This window comes from Hemitrygon akajei, chromosome 31 (assembly GCF_048418815.1).
Source record: "Hemitrygon akajei chromosome 31, sHemAka1.3, whole genome shotgun sequence".
Taxonomy (NCBI): Eukaryota; Metazoa; Chordata; class Chondrichthyes; order Myliobatiformes; family Dasyatidae; genus Hemitrygon; species Hemitrygon akajei.
The window spans coordinates 32251762-32274513 of NC_133154.1; the positions used below are offsets into that span (position 1 = coordinate 32251762).

At 43.7% G+C, this 22752-nt stretch overlaps 1 protein-coding gene across 2 annotated transcripts in view; it reads right to left on the bottom strand.

Annotated features, from left to right (window-relative positions):
* The window catches only part of dlgap5 (discs, large (Drosophila) homolog-associated protein 5), a 57535-nt gene extending 37221 nt beyond the window's left edge, over nt 1-20314 (bottom strand). For both annotated transcript variants that reach the window (XM_073033527.1, XM_073033526.1), the window contains exons 1-3: nt 20062-20314; nt 5885-6093; nt 2204-2308 (exon numbers count right to left, since the gene is read on the bottom strand). In XM_073033527.1, the coding sequence (XP_072889628.1) occupies nt 2204-2308; nt 5885-6093; nt 20062-20251 (504 nt within the window). In that variant the 5' untranslated portion in view covers nt 20252-20314. The remainder of the gene's footprint in view (nt 1-2203; nt 2309-5884; nt 6094-20061) is intronic.
* Between the last annotated feature and the right edge of the window lie 2438 nt (nt 20315-22752).

Consider the following 22752-nt stretch of genomic DNA (forward strand, 5'->3'; position numbering starts at 1 on the left):
TTTCTTTGTATCCTCCTTCCTGCTCAGTTCTGTACAGTTTGAAAGATCAAATATGACAGATCCTCAGCCAAATCATAAATAGAGACTGAACTGCTCAAGACACCAAGCGCCAATCCTGGTCACATATAGCATGATAACCTCAATGTTCTCCCATTAACTGTTAGTTTGTTAACCAATGCTCAAACCACAACAGTCCTTAATTCCATGTACACAAACCTCATTGACCAACCCTGGGACCTCAAGTCTTCTAAATTCACCAGACCAACTGGATTCATCTGATCTATTCTACTAGTCACATCCTTAATCAAACAATACTTTCCTTGCACACAGATAGTCAATGCTGCTTGGCCTTGTTGCTCATTGCAAGTTTTGTTTGAAAAAAAAAACACCATCCTTAATTGTAGTGCAACACGAGTGAATCTGCAGATGCTAGAAATAAATTATAAAAAACACAAAATGCTGGCAGAACTCAGCAGGCCAGACAGCATCTATGGGAGGAGGTAGTGACGAGGTTTTGGGCTGAAACCCTTCATCAGGAGTGAAGTAACATGGGATGGTCGAGGGGGGATAAGAAGTGGGGGAAGGGATAAAGTAGAGAGCTAGGAAGTGATAGGCTGGAGGGAAATGGGCTAGGGGGAAGGTGGAGAATTATGGGAAATAAAATAGAAAGAAAGGTAGGGCTGGGGGGAGATTATAGTGAGGGGAGAAAAAGAGAGAGAAAGAGAACCAGACTAAAATAATAGATAGGGATGGGGGTGGGGGGCAGGGGTATCAACGGAGGTCTGCGAGTTGAATTAATTCAACTTAATTGTAGTTTCTAGTATTTTCCTCAAACTACTGCCATTATGTAGGATGGAGCTTAGGATGATGGTGCCTAACAGCAACTCCTTTGCTTGCATCATTGGAAACAGCTCTATTTCTATCTTTACTATCTTTTTCTTTTCAGGGTTCCTTTGAAGTCCCTGAACTGGAGTTACACACCGACTTCATTTCTTTACAGAAATGGGATCCGCTCTCAGGGCCTCACGACTGGCTGCCTTTTTGATATGCCAAAAACTCTGCCTGGAAGACTAGTGCGCCTTCAAGGTGCTAGATTTTCGTGGCTCTGGAGATGGGCAGATTAGAGATCAATGTTGCCACTTGATGTGACGCAACGATAAATCGACAAGTTTTGTTATATTTCCTCTCTTGCTGTGCAAAGGGAACACCTCTTTTTTCCCTTTTTAGGGAGGGAGAGCCTGTGGTATGTCGAATTACTGGGCGAACTAGTAGTCTTTGGGGTACTTTATTGATTCTTTGTTGCATGCATGTGTGCTCGGTGGGGAAGGTGCAGATGCTTTTTTGCTGGTGGGGGAGGGGGTCTTCGCATTGCTGCTCCTTACGTGTGGGAGGAGGAGCTGAGGGGAGCTTTGGGGTTCTAAGATTCAACTGTGATTCATTCTTTGGGACACTTGCGATATTTGCAAAGAAAAAGAATTTCAGGATGTATATTGTATACATTTCTGACATTAAATGTACCTATTGAAAACATTAGATTAACAGGTCAGTATTTCCTACTTTTCTTAAATAGTGTCATATTTCTGTCTTCCAAACTACGTAACTCATTATTCAAGATTGTTTGATGCCATTTCTAATATACAAGTGTTGAGAATGAAAGAATTTACTCTGGATTCAATGCAGCCTAAAAAACACACAATAAATATAAATACACCAGATAGCTTATATACAGAGACAGATTGTATGTCCATTAAGTGATGCCAAGCACAGGAGTGTCTGTACACAAAGTGACTGACAGGAAATAATAAAGCAGTGGCGATCGTGTGTGGAGAGATGGATTAAATGGTGGAAGTGTTAAACAGCTTGATAGCTTGGGGAAAGTAACTGCTTTCAAGTCCAGTTGTCTTGGTGTGGTTGCTAAGCAGCCTCCTCCCTGACTGAACAAAATCCATGAGCCTCATTCCAGAGCCTACAAACTTTAAGGATGACAATCAATGCACTAATTTAGTTCCTCCCATCAGTTTTTCAGGTAGAATTTTGTGTCTGAATTCTGTTTGAAAAAGAAACATCCTAATATTCCCCACTTTATTTTTCCTTTACTAAAACCTTATTAATCAAACCGCAATTTATATTAGATCATCTAAACTAAGCATCCATTTCTGTAGGCACTACAGGCAAATTAGTTTTTTTTAAAAAAAGAACTTACCTTGGAAGCTGCAGATCTGTGTGTCCCAGCTGGCTGAGTCATATGTAATCCCTGATTTTTAGACATTGACCTAGTTACTCTTAGCTCAGAAGACGACACTGCTGTCTGAAAACAAAACAGACGACAATTACAAAGTAAATAGCAACGCCACTTCATTTAATCATTGTATGTACACAATGCTAATGAAAGGTAATTTATTCCTTCCACTAAATTACCTTCAACAAAATACTTAAAACACATGCTCATTAATAGCCTATTTTTCAACAAATTTACATGCAAATCTAGTCTTGTTATATTGGAAGGCGGTTTTAGAATTGCTAATGTAGAAGGGGCTGCAAAGATGCTGTAAAATCAACAGCTGTTTCAGACTGAAACTAGTGCAGAGGCCCCAATAAATGAATTAAATATACATTCAGGAACCATCAAATTAAATGCTAGAGACTCAGTGAATCCCGTAATTACCAACGAAGAGAGTTGGCAATTTTCACCCCTGGTGCTGCCAGCATCATAGCTTCCTGGAGTAAAAGCTGTCAAACACTGGAAGTCTTTGACCTCCTTATCTGCCTTACTCCACCTTTCAGAGTGACTGAGGAATAGAGGTCAAAGAGGAAGAGGAGCAAGTTCTATTATTTACTGGACTGTTCACTTCCCTCTGCATCCTTCAATAATAAACAAAACATTAACATTTAACCGATTTTGACATCAAACTACATCAATTTGAACCAAAATTTGATGGAATGCAGCATCGCTGCACAATTTCTGACATTACAGTACTTGAAGCATGAGCAGGTCAATGGGACTAAGCAGATAAATGTTTCAGCAGACTAGATGGGCTAAAGGGCCCCATATAAGTCCTGTAGAATTCTATGACTACCACTTTATTCCTTTGCAGTACTTGCTTAGAATATGGTATCCGGATTGGCATGCAGTACTACTGTAAAATCCATTCTTATGTTCCACTCAGCTAACATGCCATTAGCATTGATGTTTTGAATGTACTCAGATTTTAATGTTGCACAAAGACTAGCATCCACTACTCAATCTTGTTTCCAGCTTTTTAGGAACAGTTTCTTCCCCTCCACCATCAGATTTCTGAATGGACCAAGAACCCATGAGCACTTCCTCACTATTTTGCTTGCTTTTCACACTAATTTTTAAAAATATATTTCTGTTGTAACTTTTAGATATGTTTTGTGTTGCATTGTACTATGTAGGACACTAAATTTCACAACACATCAGTGAAAGCAAACCAGATTCTGCTTCTTCAGAGGTCCAAAATGAGCAACATCTTACAATGTTTTCCATCTTTCAGTTTTGTACCTTTTTTCATTACATCATTCTTACATTTACAACCAATACAGAATTATCAAATTTCTACATCAGTTAGAGTTGTGCTATGGCAATAAATCATTCATACCTTTAGACAATGCTTGAACCCATGTATTCTAATGGAATATACTTCTCATATTCTGCCAACTTGGTCCCATTATCTTATAGTCAGTTGTACAGCACAGAAACCATTATAGTTTTACTACCTCTGTACTTGTCCAAATGTCTTCAACATTGTAACTATCTGTCTCTACCACTTTTAGCAGCTCATTTCACATACCCACCACTTGTGTGGAAAATTTTACCCCTCATTCCCTTTAAATATTCCCCTCTCACCATAAATCTATGCCCTCTAGTTTTTAGATTTGCCAACCTGCAAATATAAAAAAAAATCTGAACATTCACCTGTTGTGATGGAAAATAACTGCTTCTTTGAGTCTCAACAGTAGAGGCCTGGACACACACAGTTTTAATAAGAAGGAATTTATTTACAAGGGGAAGTCGGGTCAACACAAGCAACTACAATATTCTAACAAAAAACGCTTAAGGTTAACACGTGTGGGGAAGGTTGGGTCGGCTGTACAATACACAGAAAGCGGTGTGCGGACAGGGTACAGTTACACATACAAAGAACAAGGGAAAAGCACTACGACAGCTATCCCCCTTGACCTTGGATAGCTGCGGCTCCTGTACCAGGACAAACGATAAACCTTCCCAAACATAAATCAATGCACTTACCTTCAATGAGGTGGTCCGTAAGAGAGAGCAAGCCAGGCACACGTCTCACCTTTTATAGCATGGGGCTGGGCGAGATAATCCAATTAAGGTGACCAATAATTTAGGTGTGCATTGATTAGTTGGGAGGGACCAAATGTTGATTGGCGTGTGGTGTGTCCTCCGACCAGCCAGGTGGCAGTGCGTCTGTCACGTGGCCGGTATCTCTGGATACATCACCTGATCTTATATGCCTCTACACTGCTGGGGTTCCCAACCTGACCCTAGGTTGGGAACCCCTGCTCCAAGGTCACACCTCAGCCTCTTCTCCAGGAACAACAATGGCAGCCTATCCAGTCTGCAGTCTTTCCTTATAACAAACTTTACAGTTCTGGTAACGGGGCTGCGAGTCCATTCTTTCTGTTTTAATGACACCCTTCCTATAAAATGGAAACCAAAACTACACACACCAAGAGTGGTCCCACCAACATGACTTCCCAGATTTTATACTCAATGCTCTGACTGATAAATGCAAGTGCGTCAAACACCTTCACCACCATGGCCATCTGTGTCACTACTTTTAGGAAACTATATAATTGTACCCTAAATCTCAGTTCTACAATACTTTCCAGGGCCCTGCGATGATTTAACTTGCCAATATCCAATACTTGGCACTCGTTTGAAATAAAATGCTGTTCCTTAACGTCTCTAGTTGATCCAGATCAGGGATTTCATACCTTTCTTATTCAATGGACCCCTACCAGTAATCAAGAGGCCCGTGGACCCCAAATTGGGAAGCCGTGATCTAGAAGCTGATAAAACCTTTACTGTCAATTTTGGTGCCATCTACAAACTCACCCAATTCATAGATGCGTAATAAACAGTGGACTGAGCACAGATGCTTGTGGCATACAGCTGGTCACAGAAGCAACCAATCTGAACAACTCTCCACTATTACCCACCATTTCTACCACAAAGCCAACCTTTTCTTCAGGTGGCTAGCTCATCCTTGATCACTATTTGAATGGTCAGGAAATTTCTAGCCCATCTCATTACTTTGCCTTCAATCCTGTAGCTTTCATCTTTAGCCAAGAGGATCATTAGGAGTGAAATCTTTCCTTTGGAAAGTAGGAAAGACAATATCCATCAATGCTGCCAGCCCCATTTTTTTCCCCTTACAGGAAGCACAGACTAATGGTGGGGCACATTGCTTAAACATATGGCCCAGATGCCAATGTACCCATTAAGACTTCCCTAGATCTTCTTGGACATGTTCGGTCTCATGTGGAAGGCAATGATACCCAAATATCATGCAATCTAAATGCAAAATTACAGTTCCCATTGATATATTGAATGCCCATCTCTGCAGTGTAATATTCTACTGCATGTTGCACAATTATCAATACTTTCACAATACCCAATTCTTTCTGTCACTACCTTTGCTACTTTTAGTTGCACATTCTATCACTGGCAATTTTGCCTTTTAACAGTCATGTGGCCTTTCAGCCCACCTAGTCCATTCTGACCATCGATCACCCATTTACACTAATCTCATTGCAGCTTTCACCGTTCATCCACTAGTATACTACTACACTTTGTTTATATTTACAGAATTGTTCCAATACATCAGCACTGTACCTTAGCTTTGGATTTGGGTAGCTGACTGTGTTCTGTTGGCGGTGGAGGATTTAAATCCCGAAATGGGATTGTATCTGGCCTGTAAATCCCAACTTTGAAGACAGGTTTGGGGTTCTTGCGTTCTTCCTTCAGCTTTCGGAGTGACTTTTCCTCTTTGTAACGTTGCAGCATTGCCAAACGAGAACTTTGTTCCGAAGTCTTAAGTGGTTCTGAAAACACAAGAACAGTGAACAACACAAATGTCAATAATGAAAAAAAAAGTCTGTTCCAAATATTGTACTGCAGAGGTCAAGACATTTTCCGCCCTGCTACAATCACATGAAAGATGAGGATGAGAGAAGAATAAGCCATTCAAGGACCTCTGAGAAACAGAATGAGATCATGCGAATGAAAATAGAGTAATACCAGACAACAGATGACAGCTGCTGAAGATAAAGGACTTGAATACTAAATTCAGCTGAACCCAGTCCTGCACATGCATATTGTAGTGTTTTAGTCCAGTGGTCCCCAAGCACTGGGCCACGAGGAAACGATGATTTGGCGATATGAACCGATACTAGTCAGCTACACTTTTCCTCATTCCCTGTCATGCCCACTGTTGAACTTGAACGCACGCGAGGTATGCAAGAATATTGTCAATATTAAACTGGTCCGCGGTGCGCAAAAGGTTGGGGACCCCTGTTTTAGTCACACCAGTAGAGGGCACGGATCCCATCAAGTCCAAGTCAATACTCTGGAGGGATATCTACTCCACCTCCAGACAGCTTGCAGGCCATATCCTTCAACTGCCAATGCCATTTCCATTTGAAATCACATCTACTTCCAACAACCTAAAGCATCAGATTCCTGGACTTGCCTCTGGCTGCATTACATCCTTTATTGGTTGACCAAAACCTCAAATCTATCTCATCTAATTCAGAAATAAATGGGCGAAATTTATTTGCCTTACCTAATGGCCAGATATTTAACATCAACATATCAAATGGAACCTGGACAATGATACAATGCCTGCCTTAGGATTTGAGTACAAGATTACTCACTTCCACTCTGGTTCTGTGGGCTCTGAATTAACTAATGAGGCCAATATGAGAATTGCAAATTCTTCCAGATAGCAGAGAGCAGGAGGAGCCTGCAGAGGTGACCATGAGGTTCAAAATGGCAAACTCTGAACATTGACACATAGGCATCTGTACTTGTTATGCATGGATGCAAGATGCTCAATAACATTCTTTGCCATATTGAGCATTGCCAAGGTCAGGCATTCCCATGAATTGGTAGGGATGCCATACCTTCCCCAAAGAAGCTTTGAGTACACACAAGTGTTTTGCTCCACTGCTGGTAATTGCTTCCCAAGATTGAAGCCAGAATTAAGTACATATGTTTGGCATGAACTACTAAAAGTGGCTGACAGAGTAATTAATGCTCAGGATGTGCTGAAGCTTGATCAACCCTTTCAAAGGTTTTGTGGGGAAGGACCATAGTTTAGGATCAAGTTGTCATTAGAGGCTGGGATCTGTATTTTCACACATCCTGCAGAGCCACTATTTGAAGTGGCATGGTCACATTGTAAGAAAATATTAAAGGAAATAGAGACAACCCTGGGAATTACAGACCATAGAACATTACAGTACAGTCCCTTTTAATCTCCAAGATCAATCTCTTTTCTCCTAAACAGCCCTCCATTTTTTCTTTCATCTATGTGCCCATCCAAGTTCCTTAAAAAGCCCCCAATACATCTGCCCCTACCACCACCCCAGTAGAGCTTTCATGTACTCACCACTGACATCATGCTATTGACCTTGCCATGCCCCCTTGTATTAGCCATTTCCACCCTGGCAAGTCTCTGGATATCCATTCTTCCTTTGCCTTTATCATCTTGTACACCTATCTAGTCACTGCTCATCTTCCTTTGCTCCATAAACTCTGGATTACTACCTGAGCCACGTGCAAATTGGCATAAGGTCAATATTAGAGAGTTAAATGCGTGGCTCAGGGATTGGTATGGGAGAAGTGGGTTTGAATTCATGGGTAACTGGCACCAGCATTGGGGAAGGGGGGAGCTGTACCAATGGGACGGGCTCCACCTGAACCGTGATGGGACTTGGACTCTAGTGAATCACATAACTAGGGCTGAGGATAGAAGAGTGAAGAAAAGTCAGGTGCAGAAGAATACAAGATTTTAAAAGCACAATGAGTGCAAGGGCACTTTATTTCAATGCCCATAGTATTTGAAACAAGATCAGTGGACTTGTGGCAAAAAGCAGTACAAACAGGCATGATTTAGTAGCCGTTACAGAGATATGGTTGCAGGGTGGAGAGGATTGGGAATGAAATATCCAAGGATATCAGGTAATAAGGAAGGAAAGGCAGGAAGGCGAGGGAGGAGGGATAGCACTCTTAATTAAAGATAACATCAGGATAATAGTGAGAGACAATAGAAGATTCAAGAAGCAAAATGTTGAATCCAACTGGGTAGAGATTAGGAAATGTAAAGGGGAAAAAAATCCCATCAGTGTATTTTATCGGTCACTGAATAATAACATTAGTGGCAGGCCATAAACAGAAATATCTGAGGCATGTAAGAATGAAAAAGCAGTTATCATGGGGGACTTTAACTTGCACATAGATTGCTTCGACCAACTTGATTTACCCAGTCTTGAGGAGGATTTCATAGAATGCATCTGTGATGGTTTTCTTGAACAGCATGTTGCTGAACCTATCTTAGACCTGGTCTTGTTCAATGAGATAGGCAAAATTAGCGATCTTGTACTTACAGATCCTCTTGGAAAGAGTGACCACAGTAGGACTGAATTTCTCATATAAATGGAGGGTGCAATAGTTTGATCTAATACCAGTGTATTATGCCTAAACAATGGAGACTACAATGGGATGAGGGAGGATTTGGCTAGTGTAGACTGGGAACACAGGCTACATGGTGGGACAGTTGAGAAACAATAGAAGATTCCCAAGGAGATTTTACATGGTGCTCAGAAGTATATTCCAGTTAAAAGCAAGGACAGCAAGGATGGGGAGAGACAGCCTTGGATAACTAAGGAAATAAAAGAAGCCATCAAACTAAAAGCTCATCCATACAAAGTTGTGAAGAGTAGTGGGAAACTGGAAGGTTGGGATAAGTACCAAGTGACCAAAAAAGAAAGGGAAGCTAGATTGTGAAAATAAACTAGCACACAATATAAAAACAGAAAAGGGAGGCTAAAGTGAATGGGTCCCTTGGAGGGCGAGGAGGGAGAATTGATACTGGGTAACGAGGAAATGGCCGAGGCTTTAAATGACTATTTTGTGTTGGTCTTCATGGTGGAGGACACATCAAACATGCCAAAGAGAGATGTTATGGATGTGATGGGTGGTGAGGACCTTGATACATTAGCTATCACTAAAGAGGTAGTGCTGAGCAAACTTATAGGCCTGAAGATAGACAAGTCCCTTAGTCCTGATGGAATGCATCCCAGGGTTTTCTGCAATGAAAACTAAATTGTGGAATAAACTGGACATAAGGAACCCCCTTCAAGTATTGCTGTCTCCCATCACCCCTTGTTGCAGGGAAACAAGCCCAGGCTCCCACTGATTCAGCGACATTGGTGAATTGCAATGATTTTATATGTTCATACAAGGAAAATATGCGCTGTGTGTTTAATATCCAAACGTTACTTAAAATGTTATAATGCTATTGACTTATAACTATATTCATGTGAGGAAAATATGTGCTGTGTTTAATATTAAATTTGTTAGACGTACCCTTTTAGAAATGAAATTGAGTGTATTAGCCACATATAAGTGACTTATAGTTAACTTATCACCTATATTCTGGTCATGATTAACACCACCACCCCCCCAATGTCGGCTGGTCCGCAAGAATATTATCAATATTAAACTGGTCCGTGGTGCAAAAAAGGTTGGTGACCCCTGGGTTAAGTGAGTGGGCAATGGTCTGGCAGACGGAGTGCAGTGTTGGTAAATGTGAGATCATCCACCTTGGAAGCAGAAATGAAAGAGCAGATTACCATTTAAATGGTAAAAAAATTGCAGCATGCTGCTAAGCAGAGGGACTTGGGAGTGTGCATGAAATCCCAAAAGGTTGGTTTGCAGGTGCAACAAGCTATCAAGGCAAATGGAATGTTGGCCTTCATTGCTAGAGGGGTTGAACTTAAGGGAAGAAGGTTATGCTGCAACTGTACAGGGTACTGGTGAGGCTTCACCTGGAGTACTGCGTGCAGTTCTGGTCTCATTACTTGAGGAAGAATATACTGGCTTTGGAGGCAGTGCAGAGGAGGTTCACCAGCTTGATTCCAGAGATGAGGGGGTTAGACTATGAGGAGCGATTGAGTTGCCTGGGACTATAGTCATTGGAATTCAGAAGAATGAGAGGAGATCTTATAGAAACAAAATTATGAAAGGGATAGACAAGATAGAGGCAGGAAAGCTGTTTTTACTGGTAGGTGAGACTAGAACTAGGGGGCATAGCCTCAAGTAAGGATGTCAGGAAGGACAGGCAGGTGATGGAGCAAATTTGCAGCCATTGGGATGAGTTGCAATGCAATCAATGCAGAAAGTACCAAATACTGGACTTAAGGTGTTATACTTAAATGCACGCAGCATAAGGAATAAGGTGGATGATCTTGTTGTAGTTACAGATTGGCAGGTATGATATTGTGGCCATCACTGAGACGTGGCTAAAGGATGCATGTCTCTGGGAGCTGAATGTCCAAGGATACACGGTGTATCAGAAGGATAGGCAGGTAAGAAGAGGGGGTGACGTGGCTTTAATGGTAAGAAATGATAGAAAGAGTTGACATAGAAGGTACAGAATCTTTATGGGTTGAGCTAAGAAATCACAGGGAAGGACCCTGATGGCAGTTATCTACAGGGCTCCAAATAGCTGCAGTGATGTGGACTACAAATTACAACAGGAAATAGAAAAGGCTTGCCAGAAGGGCAGTGTTATGATATTTGTAGGGGATTTTAACATGCCAGTGGATTGGGAAAATCAGGTCGGTACAGGATCTCAAGAGAGAGAATTTGTAGAACGTCTATGAGATGGCTTTTTAGAACAGCTTGTTGTTGAGCCCACTAGGGGATCGGCTGTACTGGATTGGGTATTGTGTAATGAACCAGAGGTGATCAGAGAGATGGAAGTGAAGGAACCCTTAGGAGGCAGTGATCACAACATGATTGAGTTCACTGTGAAATCCGATGTGTCGGTATTTCAGTGGAGTAAAGGAAATTACAGTGGTATGAGAGAGGAATTGGCCAAGGTTGACTGGAAAGGGACTCTAGCGGGAAGGACGGCAGAGCAGCAGTGGCTGGAGTTTATGCGAGAAGTGAGGAAGGTGCAAGACAGATATATTCCAAAAGAGAAGAAATTTTTGAATGGAAAAAGGATGCAATCGTGGCTGACAAGAGAAGTCAAAGACAAAGTAGAAGCAAAGCAGAGGGCATACAAGGAAGCAAAAATTAGTGGGAAGACAGAGGATTGGGAAGTTTTTAAAAGCTTACAAAAGGAAACTAAGAAGGTCATTAAGAGGGAAAAGATGAACTATGAAAGGAAGCTAGCAAATAATATCAAAAAGGATACTAAAAGCTTTTTCAAGTATATAAAGAGTAAAAGACAGGTGAGAGTAGATATAGGACTGATAGAAAATGGTGCTGGAGAAATTGTAATGGGAGATAAGGTGATGGCGGAGGAACTGAATGAGTATTTTGCATCAGTCTTCACTGAGGAAGACATCAGCAATATACCGGACATTCAAAGGTGTCAGGGAAGAGAAATATGCGCAGTCACAATTACGACTGAGAAAGTTGTAATTCAGGAAGCTCAGGAAGCTGAATAGTCTAGGGGTAGATAAATCTCCTGGACCAGATGGAATGCACCCTCGTGTTCTGAAGGAAGTAGCAGTGGAGATTGCGGAGGCATTAGCAATGATCTTTCAAAAGTCGATAGATTCTGGCCTGGTTCCGGAGGACTGGAAGATTGCAAATGCCACTCCGCTATTTAAGAAGGGGGCAAGGAAGTAAAAAGGAAACTATAGACCTGTTAGCTTGACATCGGTGGTTGGGAAGTTGTTGGAGTCGATTGTCAGGGGTGAGATTATGGAGTACCTGGAGGCATATGACAAGATAAGCAGAACTCAGCATGGTTTCCTTAAAGGAAAATCCTGCCTGACAAACCTCGTGCAATTTTTTGAGGAAATTACAAGTAGGCTAGACAAGGGAGATGCAGTGGATGTTGTGTATTTGGATTTTCAGAAGGCTTTTGACAAGGTGCCGCACATGAGGCTGCAAAACAAGATAAGAGCAAGTGGAATTATGGGAAAGTTACATACGTGGATAGAGAGTTGATGATTGGCAGGAAACAGAGAGTGGGAATAAAGGGATCGCATTCTAGTTGGCTGCCGGTTACCAGTGGTGTTCCACAGGGGTCCATGTTGGGGCCGCTTCTTTTTACACTGTATATCAACGATTTGGATTATGGAATAGATGGCTTTGTGGCTAAGTTTGCTGATGATACAAAGATAGGTGGAGGGGCTGGTAGTGCTGAGGAAACAGAGAGACTTGGATAGATTGGGGGAATGGGCAAAGAAGTGGCAAATAAATTATAATGTTGAAAAGTGTACGGTCACGCACTTTGGTAGAAGAAATAAACGGGCAGACTATTATTTAAATGGGGAGAGAATTCAAAGTTCTGAGATGCAACGGGACTTGGGAGTCCTCGTGCAGGATACCCTTAAGGTTAACCTTCAGGTTGAGTCGGTGGTGAAGGCGGCAAATGCAATGTTGGCATTCATTTCTAGAGGAATAGAGTATAGGAGCAGGGATGTGATGTTGAGGCTCTAAAAGGGACAGGTAAGACCTCACTTGGAATACTGTGTCCAGTTTTGGGCTCCTTATTTAAGAAAGGATGTGCTGACATTGGAGAGGGTTCAGAGAAGATTCACTAGAATGATTCCGGGAATGAGAGGGTTATCATATGAGGAACGTTTGACCGCTCTTGGACTGTACTCCTTGGAGTTTAAAAGAATGAGGGGGGACCTCAGAAACATTTCGAATGTTGAAAGGCATGGACAGAGTGGATGTGGCAAAGTTGTTTCCCATGGTGGGGGAGTCTAGTACGAGAGGACATGACTTGAGGATTGCAGAGCGTCCATTCAGAACAGAAATGCGAAAAAAATTTTTTAGCCAGAGGATGGTGAATCCATTGAATTTGTTGCCATGGGCAGCAGTGTGTATTGGGTGTATTTAAGGCAGAGCATCAAAGGTTATGGTGAGAAGGCGGGGGCAAGTGACTAAAGGGGAGATTGGATCAGCCCATGATGAAATGGCGGAGCAGACTCGATGGGCCAAATGGCCAACTTCTGCTCCTTTGTCTTATGGTCTAAGATTCGGGGAAGTAGATTTAGGATGTAGATGAAGATGAACTGCTTTGCTGAGAGTGGTGAATCTGTGGAATTCTCTGTTCAAAGAAGCAGTGGAGGCTACTTCAGGAAATATATTTAAGACATGGTTGGATAGATTTTTGCATAGTTGGGGAATTAAGGGTTATGGGGAAAAGGCAGGTAGGTGGAGACAAGTCTATGGCCAGATCAACCGTGATCTTATTGAATGGTGGAGCAGGCTCAACTGGCCAGGTGGCCTACTCCTGCGCCCATTTCTTGTTCTTATATAATGTCCTAGCTCACTCATCCTATCCCCTTCAGACATGCATTAACCTTATGGATTTTAGCAAGGTGTAGGCTCATTTAGAAAGTCATGCGTTCAGTCAAGTAAACAGTGAAAGTGATACATTTTGGAAGATTGAAGTTGAAAGCCAGGAACAAAGCTAATTGCACAATTCTTAGCAGTGTGGAGGAATGGAGGGATCGTGATGTACAAGTTGATAGACTGGTTAAGGTGGCATATGGTGTGTTCACCTTTATTAATGGGGAAATGAGTTGAAGAGTCATGAGTAATTTTGTAGCTCTGTAAAATTCAGGTTAGACCAGGTTCAGAGGACATTTACCAGCTTACTGCCTGGATTAGAGAACACATCTTATGAGAAGCTGAGCGATCTTTAGAGGGACAGAAGAGGAGGTGACTTGATAGAGTGGACCGAAGGGCATGTTCCTGTGCTGTATTGTTCAATGTATCTATATGTCTACGTATAAGATTATGAGAGGCATAGAGTATGCAGCACCTTTTTCCAAGGGCAGCACTGACAGATCCCAGAAGATAACCATTTAAGGTGACTGGAGGAAAATTTAGGGGAGATGTCAGAGGTAGGTTTTCTTTTACACAAACATTTTAAAAGACTGAGATTGGCACATGGATGCAAGAAAAACAGAGGGCTATGGACTGTGTAGGAAGAAAGGGTAATGGCTTATATTGGTGGGCTTGGCCAAAAGACCCATACTATGCCATGTTGTCAATATCCTATTCTTCCCTAAATGCTTTTTCAACAATTGCTTCTGCCTCCATCTCCTCTATTTTGGATTACTGTCCCCTTTGATGTCAGACTACATCCCCAGCTTCCCCACCTTTCTGGCCATTACATATAAACTATAAAGAATTTGCTTTACGATGCACTGAAAGAAAATAGGAACTGCAGATTCAAAGCAGTGAAGTGACAAATACAGTGTATGCCAATTAATTGGAGAAGCCGCTACTTGGGACAACTCTGAAAGAACAAAAACTAACCAAGAAAGTTGCCAGCTTTCTGTTTTTTTGGGATACTGTGCCACTTAATTGGGACAGCTGACTGCTGCTGAATAGTTTCTAGAGTCAGATACATGCGTTTGTGTTCAAAATGGAGTGATTTTTGTCACTGGTAATTGGTGAGAAGTAAGTGTAAGGGGATTTCTTCTTTTTCTTTGTTACTGTGTATGTAATCAAAATGGCTTCTTTGTTTTGTTAAAAGTAGGAATGCTTCTTTGTTGCGAGAGAGTGCTGGAAGCTTGTTTGGGTTAAAATTTACTGATAACGAGAATTGTATTCCTTTGTAAACCAATTGGGATTAATGTTCTTTCTTCTGAGTCTGTAAGCTATTGTTGGCGGGCTTTTGGGGAGATCGGTGCGAGGGGTTGAGAGAGAGGATGCAATGCCGTAAGCTGGGCGAGGAACGGACCCCAAGCGGGGGCCCAAGGCCAGGAGGTACTCCGAGGAGAGGAGATAAAGCTAGATGTGCTTGGTTGACCACTTCGGGTGGTCCTAAGCTGCGAGTCGAGGAGTTCGGAGGGGATCGAATGGTGGCCAGAAGACTTCAGTAATTGAGCTCCAACGGTTGTGCACGAAGTGGTTTGGACTTTGATAAGTTTGGCGCCTTTTCTTTTTTTTATATATATACTGTATCGTTATTAATCATTTAGTTATAGTAACCTTTATAAATTGTACTCATTTAATCGCATATGGTGTACTGTCTGTTTTTGGGCGAGGTGGGGACATCACACAGCACCCACACCAGCTGATTACCCAGTTTGGCGGGGCCGAAGGCTGCTCCCCCTAGACGAGAACGAGCTGAGCGAGCCTGAGGCGACCCAGGGGGTTACATAAGCAACATGACAATTCAGAACTGCTTTACTGTGGTTTCAAGCATTCAGACTTGGAGATGCCAGACATGGCTGGGAGTGAAAACAAAACCATTTTACAACTCAAGTAAGAAGCTACAATGAATCAAGGTATTGCCAATTGTCGTGAAATTTACAAGGAGGATGCAACAGTTACTAACTTGTGTAAGTTACGTGCCTCTGTGTGGCTATTAGACACTACACCATGTTTTTAGATAGCATCAGTTACATATGCTTGTGTTGTTATTCATCTGGGCTGACCAACACAGACTTAAAGCAGTGATTTTTGACACTACTCCATGCAGGAAGGCTCCATTGTCTGCTGATGCTAATTTTGTTCATTTACAGTCAAAAGAGCATGGTAGCACACATTTGAATTCCATCATCGATAACTATTATTGGTAATGTTGAAATCGATTCTGTAATTTGTTTAAAATACACAATTTTTAAAAACTCAGTTAAACAGTAGTCTGTCCTTTCTAAACTTTTCTATGAAGCTTCAATTAATTGGGCAGCTGCTTAATTGGGTCAAAGTGCATTGGTTCCCATGTGTCCATTGTACAGGTAGTCCTCAAGTTACGAATGTCCGACTTACGGACCGAAGGAGGAGAATGCCGTCCACTATTTTAAGTTGTTGCCATTGACACTGTGTTGCGTGTTTAACTTTGTATTTGGCTTAAAAATTTCTTACTTAAGATTCACCCTGACCCTGCCCCCCACCCCCCGTTCCGGTCAGCTGGTGGCGCAGTGAGATCAGTGCCGGGTTGATGTCGATCCAGTGATTCCCGTACCATCTGTGCCAGGTTGATGTCGAGCTCGCAATTCGACCCCTCGTAAAAAAAAAACACACTCCCACTCCCAGTTTAAATTCCCACGCAGAAAATTGTGGAAGATTAAATACCCAAACCCAGCACAGCCCCCACTTGTTCCATTTAACCTGTCTCAGTGCAGTGGCCCTTAGGACCCAGTGGACCTTGGGAGTCGGTGGAGCTTGGGACCTGCCGCCCGCAGTGTTTCTGTTCCATTGACGAGAAACGATCGCGATTGAAAATAAAGTGGAAATAATAAAGCAATTGGAAAGAGGTGAAACACCATCGGTTATTGGAAAAGCGTTAGGCTACAGTCAGTCAATGATCGGAACAATTTTAAAGGTGAGAATAATGGAGCATGTGAAAGGCCTGCCCTGATGAAAGCTACAATTATTACTAAGCAACGCAGTGGTTTAATTATTGAAATACGTATGTTTCTTAAGTGTTTTATATGCATAGAAAGGTAAAATATATACTATATACTAAGACAAACGTTTGACTAACTGATGCTAAATAATACCGGATGTACTTGTTCCGACTTACGTACAAATCCGTCTTAAAGACGGACTCAGGGACGGAACTCAAATGTAACCCAGGGACTGCCTGTAATTCATTTCTTAAAATAGGCTTGTAATCCGCCAGCAGCCACCCTTGTTACCGAGTGCACCCCCCCCTCCACTACTCCCTTTATCTTTATAGTTCCTTAAAAACTTCTGCTTCCCCCCCCCCCCCCCCAATTCTGGGACAGGGTGATATCCACTTTAGAAACCACTGTTCCAAGGAAAGACTTACCCTTGGATCTCTGACATTTCTCCTCCCCCTCCCCCCACCATTTTAACCTAGCCTACCTTAGGTAACAGACTTTTTCTATAAAGTCAGCCATTGACATACCACATTGTAATGAGAGCAACCCAGCCAGTAGGCTCAGCTGGTGGTGCAGTAACATCAGCGCCACCAGACTCCGGAACGGAGGTTCCCGGGTTCGAATCCATTCCCGAGTACGCTTTCCATCTGTGATGGGTTGAGTGTTAAGCTTGCAACTCGCCTTCGTAAAATAAAGGAGAATACTGCAAAATGTCTGTGTGAGGAGTTGCTCGCCACAGTCTTTTGTTCCGCACCTTGTAAGGCATGAAAATGCCTGATCCTGGCCTCTCAGGCCTGAGTCGATGTCATCATCATCACCCAGCCAGTCCAGTCTCTTTGTAACTAAAGCTCTCCATTCCCAGTGCATCTCTTTTACACTATTGCTACCACATCCTTCCTGCAGCGTGTATAATACTCCACGCACAGCCTGTTTTATACAGCTACAACATGTACTCAGTGATGTGAAGCTTACTTCATTACCCGATTCACTTGCATCACCAAAAACTCTGGCATTTATTGCACATAGCCTGACATCATTAGACATTGCAAAGTGCATATGTCTGGTTAAATTTCTCCTGCCACCACTTCACCCAATTTTCTAGTATAAACGACATCCAACGGTATCCTTAATCACTGTGCACTAAATAGGACTATTGATTTCCGTATCATCCAGACTGACTTATCATACCATCCGTTTTTATCCAAGTCAAACAAGTGTCCCTTCAGTATGCTGCTGGTTACAGGAGTCAATCAGCAAAGCAACCCTCCACCACCAATCTTCACGTCAATTTTAGTCCTTATTTTTCAAAGCAACTCTGATCCTATGTGCCTAATGTTCTGGACCTTGCTGGTCACCTCACTAAAGGAAGGGTGTTGAGGATTTGGAGATGGTGCAGTAGAGGTTTACAGGGATGCTGCCTGGATTATCAGGAGAAGCTGGATAAACCTAGGCTGTGTTCTGTGGACTGTTGGAGGCTGAAGGGAGATCTGATAGATGTTTATAAGATTAGGAGAGGCATAGATAGAGTAGGTAGAGTTTCTGTTTCCCAGGATTGAAATGTCTAATACCAGAGGGCATGCATTGAAGGCGGTGGTGGGGAGGGGGTGGAAGTATTTTTTACTCAATAATGGATGCCTGAATGTACTGTCTGGTATGATGGTAGAGGCAAATACATTAGAGGCTTGATGCATCATCAATAACTCACTCTGAGACGTAAGAAGCAAGGTATCGGCTTTTATTGACTGGAAGAATGAACAACACTACATCCTGGAGAATGAGGCCGGGCATCAGGCCTAAATCGCCTTTATACAGGGGTCTGTGGGAGGAGCCACAGGAGCAGTCCAGACAGGTATATGTAGTTCACCACAAGGCTTTTAAGAGATTTGAATGTGAGGAAGATGAAGGAATATAGACATGGTGCAGGTTGGCGGGATTAGTGCTTGAGTGTTTCTGGTGTGCGCATTAGCTGGTTCGTCACAACATTACTGGCCAAATGGCCTGTTCCTGTGCTCTACAACATCAGGTGTGTTCCTGTGTTCATACAATTGATGCAGGTAAATGGGATAGGGTCAGATAGAAGTTCGCTGATGACACGGCCATAGTGGGGTGTGTCAGGAATGGACAGGAGGAGGAGTATAGGAAACTGATACAAGACTTTGTGATATGGTGCAACTCAAACTACCTGCGTCTCAATATCACCAAGACCAAGGAGATGGTGGTGGACTTTAGGAGATCTGGGCCTCATATGGAGCCAGTGATCATTAATGGAGAATGTGTGGAGCAGGTTAAGACCTACAAGTATCTGGGAGTACAGTTAGACGAGAAGCTAGACTGGACTGCCAACACAGATGCCTTGTGCAGGAAGGCACAGAGTCGACTGTACTTCCTTAGAAGGTTGGCGTCATTCAATGTCTGTAGTGAGATGCTGAAGATGTTCTATAGGTCAGTTGTGGAGAGCGCCCTCTTCTTTGTGGTGGCGTGTTGGGGAGGAAGCATTAAGAAGAGGGACGCCTCACGTCTTAATAAGCTGGTAAGGAAGGCGGGCTCTGTCGTGGGCAAAGTACTGGAGAGTTTAACATCGGCAGCTGAGCGAAGGGCGCTGAGTAGGCTACGGTCAATTATGGAAAACTCTGAACATCCTCTACATAGCACCATCCAGAGACAGAGAAGCAGTTTCAGCGACAGGTTACTATCGATGCAATGCTCCTCAGACAGGATGAAGAGGTCAATACTCCCCAATGCCATTAGGCTTTACAATTCAACCGCCAGGACTTAAGAACTTTTTAAAAGCTATTATTAATGCTTTTTGAGATAGTGATTTAGATGCATATCATATTTTTTTTACCGAGTTAAGTATTGTATGTAATTAGTTTTGCTACAACAAGTGTATGGGACATTGGAAAAAAAAGTTGAATTTCCCCATGGGGATGAATAAAGTATCTATCTATCTAGATACAAAGGTTAGCGATGCAGCGGGCCCAAGCCGCTATTTCTACACTTTGCAACCATAAAATTACCGAAGTCTACATGGACAACATCTACCTTCATCTCGTTTCACTGAGGATGACCAGTCGATCAAACTGGAGAGTTAAGACATGAATTCAGGAGGGGATGCTTGAGAATCTGAACTCAATGCAGGGAGGTGAAAATAAAGCATAAGATCAAACCTGGGATGTTTCTCCCATCAGTCACCATCGACCCCCTTCCCCCGGCACGATTCCCCTGCCAATCATCTACACGTCACCTGGTTCCACCTATCACCTGTCAGCTCTTGTTTGGTCCCGGACCCTCGACTCACAGATGAAGAGATGCGAATCGAAACGGCGGCAACTGCTCTGTTGCCACACAGCAATCTGTTTATAGGCGCCCTGAGGTGAAATCCATTACAGGAGGCGAGGGTAATCCTCTTATAGAAGGGCCGAGAGGCCGCCCACGCACTCGGGTACTCACCGGCTGGCGGCTTGGCCTCCTCGGCCGGCGGCGGCAGCAGCGGTTCGAAGCGGCGGCTCTTGCGGAAGGCGCGTTCCCGGTTCTCCTTCTGCGCAACCGAGCGGCGCCGAGCTCTCTTCACCCGCAGCGCCTCCACGCTGAGCCCCGCCGTCTTGTAGCGCTCGGCGAAGCGGCTCGATGCGGCCTCCATGTTGCGACAAGTCTGACTCCACACACCAACCGTCAAACAGCCCGCCTCGCATTTGAAACGCGCCCCGCCCTCCTGTCCGTCACAATCCTTCTATTTTATTGGTTCACGCTGATTGTCTGTCAATTCAATATCAAGCTGTGATTGGATTATTTTACTGGACTACAACCACTCACAAAGCAGTCAAACCTTGATTGGCTAGCAGGTTGGCCATACGGTAATATGCCTTCCGATTGGTCAACTGGAATACGATTGAGTAAATCTCCGAGTGTAAGGTTAAAAAAACACGGCCAACGACTGTTCTGATTGGCTGATACGACGTAACCTTGTAAATACTTACGAGTTTGGGCAACACCCATAATTCTGTTTAAAGAGTTCAAGGCGGGAGATTTGAAAGTTTGGTAGAACTTCATAGATTGAATTGACTTTATTTGATAGTAACTTTCTTGATCTCAAAGGAAATCACAGTGCCACAGTAGCATTACTAATGCACAGATAGACAAATATTATAAGAGAATTAAGAAAGAATTAAAAAAAACCCTCAGCAGTCTAACAGGAGAGGGTTATCACTTCCCCGGCTATAGGTTGATTCATTGTAGAGCCTAATGGTCCTGTGAATGACTTCCAAAGTACTCTTTGGAGCAGTGCTGTTGTCTTAGTCTATAACTAAAAGCACTTCTCTATTCAGCCAAGGTGGCAAGCAAAGGGTGAGAAACATTGTCCAGAATTGCCAGGATTTCTGTAGGGTCCTTTGTTCTACTACAGTCTCCAGTGTGTCCAGTTTGACTCCTGTAATGGAGCCAGCCTTTCTAATCAGCTTTGAAAGTAGTGGGGAGGGGGAAATGCAAAATGATAGGAGAAGACTGGAGGGGGTGGGATGAAGCTGAGAGCCGGAAAGGTGATTGGCGAAAGTGATACAGAGCTGGAGAAGGGTAAGGATCATGGGATGGGAGGCCTCGGGAGAAAGAAAGGGGGGGAGAAGCACCAGAGGGAGATGGAGAACAGGCAGAGTGATGGGCAGAGAGAGAGAAAAAAAACACAACTAAATATGTCAGGGATGGGGTAAGAAGGGGAGGAGGGGCATTAACGGAAGTTAGAGAAGTCAATGTTCATGCCATCAGGTTGGAGGCTACCCAGCCGGTATATAAGGTGTTGTTCCTCCAACCTGAGTGTGGATTCATCTTGACAGTAGAGGAGGCCATGGATAGACATATCAGAATGGGGATGGGACATGGAATTAAAATGTGTGGCCACTGGGAGATCCTGCTTTCTCTGGCGGACCGAGCGTAGGTGTTCAGCGAAATAGTCTCCCAGTCTGCGTCGGGTCTCACCAATATATAAAAGGCCACACCGGGAGCACCGGACGCAGTATACCACACCAGCCGACTCACAGGTGAAGTGTCGCCTCACCTGGAAGGACTGTCTGGGGCCCTGAATGGTGGTGAGGGAGGAAGTTTAAGGGCAGGTGTAGCACTTGTTCCGCTTACAAGGATAAATGTCAGGAGGGAGATTGGTGGGAAGGGATGGGGGGGACGAGTGGACAAGGGAGTCGCGTAGGGAGCGATCCCTGTGGAAAGCAGAAAGGGGGGAGAGGGAAAGGTGTGCTTGGTAGCATTTTTGCAAGGGACAGGGTGGGAAGAGGAATAGTCCAGGTTGCTGTGAGAGTCTGTAGGCTTAAAGTAGATATCAGTAGATGAGCCGTCTCCAGAGATGGAGACAGAAAGATCAAGAAAGGGGAGGGAGGTGTCGGAAATGGACCAGGTAAATTTGAGGGCAGGGTGAAATCACAGCTACCTGGACTATTCTCTTCCCACCCTGTCCCTTGCAAAAATGCTATCCGCTTATCACAATTCCTCCGTCTCCGCCGCATCTGCTCTCAGGGTGAGGCTTTTCATTCCAGGACAAAGGAGATGTCTTCCTTTTTTAAACAAAGGGGTTTCCCTTCTTCCAGCATCAACTCTGCTCTCAAACGCATCTCTTCCATTTCCCACACATCTGCCCTCTCCCCATCCGCCCACCACCCCACTTGGGATAGGGTTCCCCTTGTCCTCACCTACCACCCCACCAGCCTCCAGGTCCAACGTATAATGCTCCGTAACTTCCGCCACCTCCAACGGGATCCCACTACCAAGCACGTCTTTCCCTCCCCCCTTTCTGCTTTTCACAGGGATCGCTCCCTACGCGACTCCCTTGTCCACTCGTCTCCCCCCATCCCTTCCCACCGATCTCCCTCCTGGCACTTACCCTTGTAAGCGGAACAAGTGCTACACCTGCCCTTACACTTCCTTCCTCACCACCAATCAGGGCCCCAGGCAGTCCTTCCAGGTGAGGCGACACTTCGCCTGTGAGTCGGCTGGTGTGGTATACTGCGTCCGGTGCTCCCAGTGTGGCCTTTTATATATTGGTGAGACCCAACGCAGACTGGGAGACTATTTCGCTGAACACCTACGCTTGGTCCGCCAGAGAAAGCAGGATCTCCCAGTAGCCACACATTTTAATTCCAT